At 41.2% G+C, this 12,335-nt stretch overlaps 1 protein-coding gene across 15 annotated transcripts in view; it reads left to right on the top strand.

The window, feature by feature from the left end:
• FOXP1 (forkhead box P1) overlaps nt 1-10,178 on the top strand; it is a 365,602-nt gene extending 355,424 nt beyond the window's left edge. For 14 of the 15 annotated variants that reach the window (XM_035338132.1, XM_035338123.1, XM_035338131.1 and 11 more), the window contains one exon: nt 5,361-5,505. In XM_035338132.1, coding sequence (XP_035194023.1) covers nt 5,361-5,505 — 145 coding nt within the window. Of the gene's footprint in view, nt 1-5,360 lie in introns of all 15 variants that reach the window. The other variant, XM_035338130.1, reaches the window with a different exon arrangement.
• The last annotated feature ends 2,157 nt before the right edge of the window (nt 10,179-12,335 follow it).

The raw sequence follows: 12,335 nt of genomic DNA, 5'->3' as shown, positions 1-12,335 counted from the left end.
GCCAGCTCGCAGAGGAAAGGGTAAGGCAGGAAGGGTGTGATGCCCCTATGGGTGTGTTCAGTATTTATGGGGTGACGGAGCGAGTTTGCAAAGCTGTAAATTCCCCCCTCCCCTCAAATTGCGTACTGGATAATTGGCAGCTGGCGAGGAAGCCGGAGTTTGTAAGTCTTGTAGTTCTCAAATTTTAAAAACTATGCGGAGCGGTCGGCTACCTGCGCAAGTGAAGGCGTGTGAGAGCAGCGCTGCCGTGCTGCTGGTGTTACTGGCACGGCTGTAGAATTACGGGCTGACTTGCCACGGCTCACATTACGCATTAAAAAGAGAACTAATTTGTAGTCTTTCACTTCAAAGTAATTTGAATAAGGGATTTACAAAAGTAAGTCTAAATCAAAAAGTAGAAAAACATTAACCTAATACCACTGTAGTAATTAGTTGTGAAACTAATTAGCATTTAATGGCAAAAAAGTTTCCCACCTGCATAATGTGTTGTCAGAGGGGAGGGGGCACGAAGGAATCTGAAGCTCTGGATACTTTGATATCGCAGCATTTTAAATCAGCGCACAATGTGCTTTGAAAAAAAAGCTTTAAAGATGGCAACATTCATTTTTAATTAATAATTAATTTAAACATTGTCTTTTACCATTTACTTCAAAACATTCAAATAATGTGTTTAGCTTTTCCAGTGGTTGTTTGTGCAGTATTAATTATCTCTCCCAAAGTAGCATTACATGACACACTTTCCATCTATCACACACGGATTCATCTGGAGGCAGTTTCAGTCACAATTTGTTATCCTCTGCCCGTGACCACGCAGGGCTGGAGTGAGGGAGGAGTGGAGGGACGTGGGTTTTCTCCAGAAATGAGACTTCTCCCAAGGGTTTCTCCTGGCCTAACAGACAGGGACGAACGTTTATGATGTTGCGTTAATCCAAGTAATTATTTTTTGCAAGTTCAAGGCTAGTGTAGTTCGTGCACTTCTCATTTCACCTAAGGTTTCACTGTCTTTGAAGAGACTGTGAGGGGAGAAAAATAACGGAGTTGAAACGGGCTAGGACGTTTTCCAGAATTGTGCACAGTCGTGGCCTTTGTTGCACTTAATAATCTTCTCTTAGCACATTGATACCAAGTTGAGGGGCACAGAACAAATACTGGAAAGAGAGAAGGACAGGGGGAGGGATGCTTCATTTTCATTATTCACCAGAAAATCCAATTTTCTGTTGTAATATGGAAATGATTGTTTCCTGAGTGTTTTCATTTTCTCAGAATTGATAATATATGTGTTCTCCGCTGAACATTTCTTTTTGCTTAAGTAAAATGTGCCTAGGTGATGTTCCAATACCAGCCTCTGAGCTTCCCCATTAAAGTGGTGTTTCTAAGTAGTTCGAAGGGATCTAAAGCCAGAGCACCATTCAGACGTCACAGGGTTTGCCCTGTTTAGTAAATAAAATCACGAGTCGAGCAGTTCTGCAGACGCTGTGCAACCTCCGATTTTCAGTGAGCATGCTTCGTTACTGACATTCTCAATTTTTTTCTCAGAACAGATTTCCTTGTCATCATGCAAATTATTTTTAAACAATTTCAGTATATTAAAATAAATCAAGCTTTAAACTTTATTGTAAGGTTTAGAAGACCTTGTTAACGTGACAGCTAAGAAGTCTAACACTCTAGCTGAAGTCTTATTACCGCTCATTCGTTTCCTTTTTATGACACATTGAACCTCGGCTAGGGTTTTGGTTGTTTTTTTTTTTTCCTCTCCCTCCTTTTGAAACACTAGAAAGTAGTCGCATAATTACAGCTTGGGGACATAACACTTTCATCCTGATATGCTCCAAAGGTAGCCACAAAGCAAACTACTCCATGCTGTGTGCACCACCAGAACTCAGTGGCTTTAAACAACAGTCAGCTTTATTAAAAACTCCTCTGTTCCCAGAGTGGACAAACAAAAGAATTACTCAGATGTGAAAAGAAGGGGAATCTGTGTTCAGCAAGGTTATTTATTGTTAACCCCTTCTGGAGTCTCAGGCATCTACTTAAAAGGAACGGGCTGAAATTCTGCTCCTACAGAAAAGAAATAGGAAACCTTTTTTTCTTTCTTTCTTTTCCCTCCCTTTTGTTTCTTTTGCCTAGACCAGCATTTACCTTTTCCATAGTTCAGATGAGTTTTCCTCCCCTGTTTGGGAGACGGAAAACAGAGATTCAGACTTCTTTGAGAGACAGAAAAGTCTCCCTTTGCCTTTGAGCTGATTTAAACCGAGTGTTGCTCGTTGCTCTGAAACGATTGAGCAAAATCACTAATTCAGTACGGTTTCCTCCTCACATGCCGCTTTGTGGTTATGACTGACAGAGTATGCAAGGAGATGAATTATTTTTGTTTTCCATGCAAATCCCTCCCTGGGGGGTTGCATTACCCAGATATAACCCTCCTAATTTGGGGGCTGGAGTTTTTGCCAAGCTCGCTGTCTGATGCCTGTCCAACACGTGAGCTCTGGGAAGAGGGCGGTGTGGCCGTGCCTCCCCGTGCCTTTGTGGCCCTCCCTGGTGATGTCTCGCTCAGGGCTGAGCGGCGTAAGTTAATGCTTGCTTTGCTTTTCACTCCTTAAGTTTTGCTTCAACTTCTGGGAACCGAACCAAACCTCAAAGAGAAACTCACTTAAAACCACCTGGTTTCACCTGCTTTCATAACAAAACCAGAAGGTGGTCAGGGTTTGCTTTGGAAAGGTTCAGAGCCCTTTGAAGGAGCTTTCACAGAATTTCGGGTTGCTGTGAGCACAGTGGGTACCTCCCTTATCTGCTGGCACCCGTTCATCTCTGCCCACAAAGCGGTGCAAGGATGTGGTGGGAGACTGAGACGTGGTCCCTGCATGGAGAAATTCCTTTCCACGTGCCGATGCCACCTCTGTGTTGTGTGAAGCACATTCTCCTCTTACCTTTGAAAACGTTCCATCTGCATTTCCAAAAATAATAATTAAAAGGCAAAAATAAGCCTGGCAGCAACATCAAAACCAAAAAGGCAACAAGCAAGACTTCTAAATTCGAACGGCAGGAAAAAGGGATCCCAGCCATAAAGGCTGTGCAGCACACACTGTAGCGGTCTGTGTGTGTAGTCACTCTTTGCCCCCTTTTCTTCTGTTTTTCATTTCACATTTTCTCCCAAGCGAGGGCCCCACAGCCTATTCATAATGTAAGTTTTTCTAGTTGCAACTAATCAGCATGGTTTCATGTTCGCTCGGGCCACGAGCCGCCAAGACACTCAGCACATGCCCACCGGCGTGCGGGCTTCATCCAGCGGGCCGTTTCGTGTGCCGCAGAGGTTAGTTAGTTCTTCACCCCCGATACTTGAATCTTGTCCTCCTTTTATTTTTTTTCCCCTTTTTTGATAACTGTGTCAAAACGGCGTGAGCAGCACCTCCATCCTCATGGCAGCGGGGGCTTGTCGAGGCCCCGCATGGAGCACTGTGGGGCAGGGCAGGGATATTTCCCGTTGGCACCGTCCCTCCTGGTTCATCAGCATGTCCCTCCCCAGGGACAGGGGACAGGTGTGTTGGTTTCAGAGATATTTCTTCTGCCTTTAATGATGTGCAGCTAAAATAATTCAATGTGCAGAGGAACCTCTTGGATCCAGACACGTTTTGATAGGACACGTATTTGTAAATTTAAAGGGAAAAGGTGTGTGTGGGGGGGGAGGGGGTACTTCTCAGCAGCAGCATCACTTCTCCCCGCCGTTCCTTGGTTGGACAGGCAGGAAGGTGCAGATAATGCCTAAGTATTGATCTAGCACTTCACAACTCAAGAAGTTGAAATATGCAGGGACTTGAAAGGCATTTGCAGCTAAAATCAGAGATGTGTGTAGTCAGCAACTTAGGAGCTTCCCAAACTGATCCAGGTTCAGGCTGAAATGAATAAATGGGGGGCGATGCGGCTTTGTACACCAGCGTACGGCTGGTGGGCCCTGGTCTCTTGAAACAGGCAGGGCTACCTTCTCCTTAGGGTTCAGTGACTTATCCTTCCTGTCAGTGCAACAGAGTACAAAAAGTATGGATGTTCCTCTCTATGCAAAATGCATAATAAGATACAGCTATTTGAAATCATTCGTTTCAAAGCAAAGCTGTGCAAGGAGAGAAAACAAGTCCTTACAAGGAATGCTCGCACTTCGGATTACGTTTTCAAGTAGCCTGCGTGAAAGGGTTAAATCAGCTCGCATGGAGAAAAAAAAAGACTCTAGGAGGTGGATATCTACTCAATGAGAGACAGAGTGGGACTTGAACTCATTAACACTTTATTTTAAGGGATTGCCTACAACATCAATTATTTAGGAAGCAAACAGGGTCTCCATTGCTGTGTCGCATTATTAATACTTGGTAATGTCAATAAAATTCTACTTCCCTATAAAGTCCCACCAACAAGACACTATTGACTCACATGGCTATTTTACATTTCAAAAGCTGCCGAACAAAAAAAGAAAAGGTAATTTGTATTTGTATAGGATTTGTTGTAAATATGATTTACGAACAACATTTTTCAATTGTTATCATACCCGTTTTGAATGACCAAGCCCCGTTCCCCTGCGGGTTATTCATGTGCTGTGCCATAATGAGAAATTTGGCAGATCTCATCTCTTTAGTACATCCTTGTGCCCACCATGAGCTGGGGATCATGTTCTGCCTTGTTTACAGCTGACAGCGTTATTATTCTCGTTAGGACTGTGCTTTCTTATCATATTGTTGTGTTGAGCGAGCCTTTTCCTCTCTGTTTGTGTTTCCTGGCAGGGCTTTTCTTCCCTTATTGACAGTTTGTAAAAATATGCATTAATTTGGAGTTTAAAGCATGTATCATGGTGTCTCTTTGCTGTGTTTGCTTGAAGTTGATTAATGATAGAACCTCACTTGGGGTCGTCCTCTGGAGAGTTGTCTCACAGGTTCTGCATGTTAACGAGAGACGCCGCACACACGGCGCGGTGATTAGCCCAGCCTCCACCGGCTCGGCGGGCTGACAAACCGCCGCTTTGCTTTTCGGCTGCTTATTCCGCTTATTTATCCAAAGATTGTATTAATCAACTTAATATGTCAGCTGAGAGCGTTTTCTCTCAATCCTGAGGCGGAAGCCCTATCGAGGTGCTCCTCCCAGAATCTTTTCCCAGGGAAGCCAGGCGGTTGAGCGCTGCCTCCCCGGCAAAGGCTTCGCGTGGCTTCGGTGCCTGGTGCCCACGTTGCGGGGCTGCTTCTTGGTGCCCGGAGCTCCGGCGCCTGGCACGCCGCCTCTGGACACCCAAACCACCCCACGGTTCTCCCCAGACTGCCTGAGCTGTCAAAACCATTTCGTAACGAGCAACTTGCTGATTGACCCTGCTTTCATTTTCGCAGGCACCCCGTGCATGTCAAAGAAGAACCGCTAGATCCAGATGAAAATGAAGGCCCGCTATCCTTAGTGACAACAGCCAACCACAGTCCAGATTTTGATCACGACAGAGATTATGAAGATGAACCTGTAAATGAGGACATAGAATGAGTATGTCTGACATCATTATCCTGAGAATGAAGATTGGAAGAACACGTCAAACTTAGCTGTGAAATCTCTCCATTACTGTACAGTCTGGAGGATTCTCAGTCCACTTTGACAACTATGAAATATGTTAACTCTTAGTGCCATCAAGTATCCCATTTGGGAGTATTTTTGATTTTTCTACTTTTTGTTGAAAAAAGGAATTTGTACTCTGTGCATTGGATGGACTTGTTTGGTACTTGGGATTTTCCTCTCTTACAGTCAACATCAGTGTTGTAAATTTGCTAAACTGATTCACTTACATTTAGCAGCCAACTGTGGACTGCAGGTCCTGCCAATTTTGGACACTTGAGGACATCAAACTGAGCATGTACACCTGAACTGCAGATCAAGTCTTTGCCCAGCTTTTAAGGATTCCAATGGACAACATATTTGCACAGTACTGCATGTTGATTATCACTGCCTTTACTCCATTTGTGTTGTTTTTTTGGTTTTTTTTTTTGTTTTTTTTTTTTTGCTTCCATTTGGGATGGGGAAGGCCTGTGTGTGCACGTGTGTGGATATGTGCGTGTGTGTGTGTGTGAGCGTGTATATCGGGGAGGGGTTAAAAGAAAAAATTATCCCAAACTTTTTAATGTATTGCTTTTATTCCCCCGCCCCACTTCTCCTCTACCATTTTAAGTTCTGACCTCAGGCCTCATCTGGGCCCAGGGCCTCTCGGAGGCTTCAACGTTTTCTGTACTTTGTGATGAATGTTAATAGGTGTTTTTATTATACGAAGCTGAATGTCATTGAATTGTTTGTAGTTTTTTCTGTCATTCATTCCAGTTTCCTTCAGATGCCACCATGTTTTCTTTAGCTATGGAAAACATTCCATTTCGGTGTCTCTTTTTTGTTGTTTTTTGAAAAGGTCCCAAATGCTGCACTATACATGTGGAAGGGTTGTCCAACGGAGAGAGAGAAACGAAGTACTGCAAGAATGAGAATGAATGACAGATGAACATAGAAACACTGTAGGAAGCAACACAGATTCATTCCACAAAGCAGTATTTTTTTTGGGTTTGGTTTTTTGATTATTTTTTTTTTTGGCAGCAATGGTGAATATTAGCAAATGCCACAAAATTGAACAGCACAAAGAAAAACGTATGCAGCACCAACAGAATTCACTTATATTAGAGAACGGATAGTACAGTGGCAGGTTCTCGGTTGTTTAACGTGAGTTTTTATGGGTCAACAAATCTTTCTGGAATATCTAAGATTACCGAGATGGGCACCTATACATTTATTATTCCTTTTTTTTTTTTTTTCTTTTTGCATTTGCATTTGCAAATAGTGGTTGGAAAGATGACTTCATTAAATTGTTATTGTACGTGGTGATGTTTCACGGTTAAACATCAGTTCAGGATTGCTTGGTGGCATTAATCTGTTTGAATACAAATTAGATTTCAGATTGAACTTGTTATGGGAGTTAATAAGGACAGAGACCCACTAATGCTAAAGTGTTAATTTCAGCTGTGCAAATCCAGTACTGCAGTTAAGATTGTTATGCAATATTACACCAGCCAGTATCAAAACCGCGCCGTAGGAAACGGGAAATATAGGAGAGAATTCGCACGGGGGCTTGTTAGGCAAAACTGGCAATGCTCTTCAAAGCAAACATGACATACAAAATTTGTTGCTATAGGTCAGTAAACCTTGGTCACCAAACACCTAAATATTTCCATTCTGCAACCACTTTTCCGTCACTCATTTATTTATGTAGGACTGTAGCTTTTTTATTATTTCAAAAAGCCTTTCAGAGCTTAATTTATATTCTTCTTTGTACCTTTTTTTTTTCCTAAAATTACCAAAGATATTACACAAAGGTAAATTATGTTCTCTGTTATATGCTTTATCTTGTGAAGCCAAATATCCTCTTATTGTTGATCAAAGGAGGTTGAAGAATTTAGAGGGAAATGACAAGATGTGGGCTATTGCTAACCTGAGAGGGAAACTGCTCCTTTATTCTAGAAAATTTAGAAGGCCAAGTAGATGTCTGAACCAAAGTTGTTACTTTTTATTTGTAGCTCTTTACAGTGACCAAAATGAAATTCTGTAAAGAGGAGGAAGCAGGAGAGCTTTTGAGGCTAAAACTAGGAAACAGTGTTACTAGGGGAGCTACAGATGGGAGCTGAGAAAGCAAAGACGCAGCTATTTTGCAGAAAATTAGGGTATCAGATAAAGGAGACAGTTTAATAAGACACAGAAGAGAACAAAAAGGCTCCCGCAACGTAACTGGACCACACAATAGTATTTCTAGAATTGAAAGGAAAAAAAAAAAATTGGTCTTTGGTTCTACAGATTGTGTGCCACTTCTGTTTTGGGATTGTGCTAGGATGACTGCTTTAATTTTGTTTGATCTTGGCAAATTTGCTCAGTTTTGTTTAGTTTTTGGTCAGCATTTTTCATAAGGAAATAACACTCCTGTCCACTCATAAGCTTTGGTACAAGAAATTTTATTGGCAGTTACTTTTATAAAATTCAACTCTGCATTCTGTTTCAAAAAAAAAAAAAAAAAAAGAAGAGAAAAGAAAAAAAAAAAAGGGCAGTCTGTGGTCATTTGAAACATTTTTTTTTTTTTAAATTATATCCAGGCAGCTTCGTGACGTGCCGGCGGTAGCCAGATGGGGATCATGAGAATTGAGCCCTGTACTTCTAAACTGAGTGGTTTGCTGGTTAGTTCGGTATTCAGAAGGGGGATAAAAATCTGGTAGATTAGTTCATTCTCAGCATGTGTAGCTAGACATGAGTAAAGATAACAGCATGAGAAACTGTTAGTACGCATACCTCAGTCCAAACTGTTAGGGAATGAGTAAATAAAAAATACATTTCACTCAGTTGCACTTAGTTGTATGTCTTGCATGCTTAGTCTAAAGACTGTAGCAAAAATAAAAAAAAATAAAAAAGAGAAAAAGAAATAAAAAATTAGATTTTAACATATCTGGCAGGTGTCGCAGCCTTGCAGAAGAACCAACTGAAAATCTCAGGCTTTACATCAAGCAAACTTCACTATGATTTTTACAATTCTGATTCTGTATCCCTTTGGATATACGGTTGCTTCTTTAGGGAGGGGTTTATTATGTTGTACATATATATCCCACTGTGTCTGTGTGAGCCTTTGTCTTTTGGGGGGAGGGTGGGGAGGGAGGAAAAGGTGGAAAGGTCCTTTTTTTAGATATCATTCCTCAAAAGGAATAAATGCAGACCTGTTTGTCAAAACACCTTTTGCTTTTTGTGCAACTGCTTTATATTAACTATACTAAAAAAATAGCTTTGAAAAAAAAAAACTACTGTATGTAATGGAATTGCAGAATACGCTGCACATGTATTTTATTTAGTTATCCTTGCTTTAAGAATATTGGATGACATTTGCTGACATGTGGGAGAAAATCCCTGACTTTTTTTTCAGCTTTTAAATTGTAACATAGTTGACAGATTTTTTTTTCTCCTGTTATCATTGATCGAAGCATTTTTGTACAGTTTTTGTGTTTAAGCTGTTTTTTTTGATACTTTCCCACCCCTTCTGTTATCTTACCACTGCCTTTTCTGGCTGTCTTAAACAAAGTTCATATATTTGAAAGGAAAAAAAAAAAAAGTCATTAAAAAAAAATGTTTTTCTCCTGCTGCAGTAAATATTTTGCATGATGAGTTCCAGGGTCACACTTTCAAAGTTTATCAGTGAAGTAGTGATTAATAATGGGGGAGTGTCAAACTATTGAACTTTTGTATAAAAAAAAAAAAAAACTTTACAAGGTGCCAAGATGTAAAGACAATTTGTTACATGTTTTTTTTCTCAAAGAAAAGCGTACATTATGAAAGTAGTACCATGTATCAGGTAAATCGCTGTCAGGAATGAGAGTCAAAGCCTTCCTTGTCCACAAAAAAAAAAAAAAGTTTGTAAATGTAAAACCTGTTAGGTTTCTGCATTCAGCTAGAAGTGAAATGAAAAATCAAGGCTTATGTAGAGTAAGTGACCACAAAATACGACCTTTTTTGATTCTCACTCGCAAGAGTCCAGCCACAATTCCTGTAATTCCCTTCTTCTGGAGCCCTGACTTCAGGAAGAGGCTGGGGCAGGGATTCTGATTCTACAAATATTGCAGATCATTAGATATTTTATATATATACATACATAAATATATATATATAAAGTTTTTAAAAATAATTTTGAACTATTGTAGTTTTCAGATTGCCAATAATCTCACGTTCATTATAGCATGGAAAAAAAAACTCTTTTGAAATCCTTTGGTACCTTTGGTTAATGAACTCAGATTGAGTTTTTAGATGTTTTAGAAGTCATTTAGTATTCTAGTCTTGCGAGGTGAATTTGCAGTAATGACTGCATTTTAATGGACCCAGAACAGGTAACAAACTATCTTCTACCCATAAGCCTTGATGAAAATGGTACAGTCCAGACTGTTAGCATGGTGCTTTGTGTGTATGTGCTGCCAGTAACAAGATTTTTTTTTTTTTTTTTTTTTTGATAAGGCATAAAAGAAACTCATTCCTTACATCAACTGTAATTCCATCATTCCATGTCTGTTGATACAGACAATAAAAAATGTTGTGTAGTCAGTACTAATTACTGACATTATAGCATTCTCAAATGCAATAAAAATGCTGGTTGTTCACACTGGTAATGCAAGTTGCCATGTCCTAAGTTTTTGTTTTGTTTCTCCCCTCCCGATGACTCCCGTGTCGCATCCTCTGCGGCCCTGGGCCCCAGCGCAGACCCCACGGAGCACTTGGTTGCATCTCACCCATGTCCCAGCACATTCATGGACAGTCTCATCGCTCCCGCTGAGTCTCCCCACCCACATCAAATCGCAAGATTTCAGCTGCAGTTTCGTGGCTGGTCTGAGCAGGGTGGTTATTTAAGTGTTGAGCACTGGAAATGAGGAGGATGCTGTCACTGGAAAAAAATCATCCACTTTTCCAAGCAAGTCCACCGGTGTTTGGCCATTATGTTCATGGGGAGTTGGGGGTATTTGCTTTCTCACTGGACTCTACTTCAAAGGTGAAAGCATGAAAGAAGGGTTTGGGTCCTAATCATGCAAATCCTTCCAAATGAGAAGCTGTAACGGGAGCTGTGCTGCTGGCTTCAGGAGGAAGGGCTTGGCAGGTATTGTACATAGGCAAAACCAGGACTGCACGATCAACCACTCAGTCCACACCACCACGAGAGCAAAATTCCAAGTTATGCTGTCACCTGAGACAAACTTTGAAGGAAAAACCTACTTTCTTTTCTTTTGAGTAAGCACGCATTTATTTTCTTCATCAAATTTTATAAAGAAAAATAAAATGTTTAATAACTAGCATTAGCAGCAAACTAAAATTTCAGAGGAGAGATTTTTTTCATGAATAATTCATTAAAATTTCACATCTGCAAGATTAGTCATCCAAATAAAATGCTAATGTCAAAAACATGCACCGTCTATAATATTCTCATCAAGAAATCTTTTTGCATATAATGATAAATGCTTAAATTAGTACAAATGATTTTATAAAAATATTCTATCATAAAATTATACCAGATAACTACTTTTTTTTGAGGGGGGAGGGAAAATCTTGCACACTCATTATAATGTGTCTCAAAATGGTACTGATGGTTAGATTTTAATAATCAAAAACAGAGAACAAAATTTGGGTTTAGTGATGTATTGCACTTCTATCCCTAGTGAAATTTTAGTGCACTGGAGAGGTCCCACTTTTGTCATTACAAAAATTTTCCTAAGTCAATGGCAGAGAACTATTAATTTTGGCAGGACCGCTCTGCATCTCTAAAACAAGGCTGGCAGAGCTGCCTCCAGGTAATGGAGGAAAAAGGCCCTGAATGAAGTCCAGGGGGATTCTCAGCCCCTTTGGTTGAGGACAGCACAGACCAAGAGGGGATCCAGGCAGCGTGTGAGCTCTGAAGCCATCACAGATGATTTATTTATTTCATTTCCCTGGACGTTGCTGCACTGGTGCACCTTCTGCACATGTGAGGGTTGACAATTCAGCCCAGCATTTGTCATCTGCTGGCTTTCTGTGGCCTCTGATTTAAGGAAAGCTGCTGGGGGTGCTGTGTGATGCGTTTGCCCTGAGCTGAGGAACAGGATCAGGCCCTTCCCCTCCTGCCTGAGTTAATGCTGCTTAAGCATTAACTTAAGCAAAAGGGAGCATGGCCCTTTGCTGGGTGCCAAGTACAGCTTTCTGTGTCATCGTTGCATGAATAAGCACAGGTCTCCTCCCTGGCAGCCATGTTGTGGAACATCACTAAAAGGCCTTCCTCTTTCGCAGTGCTGCTACCAGCAGCAGCCAGCTGGAAAATACCTTTTCCAGTCACAAACATTGATTTCCATCACAGCTGAAAGCACTTTTATGATCAGTGGTGAGGCAACGTGTCTCCAAAGAAAACCAGAGGACAGTGCACAGCTTTTCTGGGTTTCTTTTGTACCAGGGAGGAAAGCAGAAGACAACCTTGGCCTAGCACAGGAGCTGGAGACACACCATGAAATGGCAGTCGCTGTGCTCTGTTACACACAGCTGCTGATGATCTGTGTGGTGACATCTGGCTTGGGCTGTGATCACAGAGTATGACAGATTTCACATTACTCGCCTAATGTAAGGCACCACCAGCTCCTGGGGCTGCTTGCTCCCCCACAGGCTCACAGACACACCCTTCTTCAAACAAAACCTAATTAGCCCTCCTTGACCTATTGATAAGTCCGTGACTCTTGTAGGGTGAGAGGGAATGGCCTCAAGTTGCACCAGGGGAGGTTTAGGTTGGAAATTAGAAGAAATTTCTTCTCAGA

This window comes from Oxyura jamaicensis, chromosome 12, assembly GCF_011077185.1.
Source record: "Oxyura jamaicensis isolate SHBP4307 breed ruddy duck chromosome 12, BPBGC_Ojam_1.0, whole genome shotgun sequence".
Classification (NCBI taxonomy): domain Eukaryota; kingdom Metazoa; phylum Chordata; class Aves; order Anseriformes; family Anatidae; genus Oxyura; species Oxyura jamaicensis.
The sequence above is the reverse complement of the archived record's forward strand: the minus strand, read 5'-3'. Positions and strand labels throughout refer to the sequence as shown.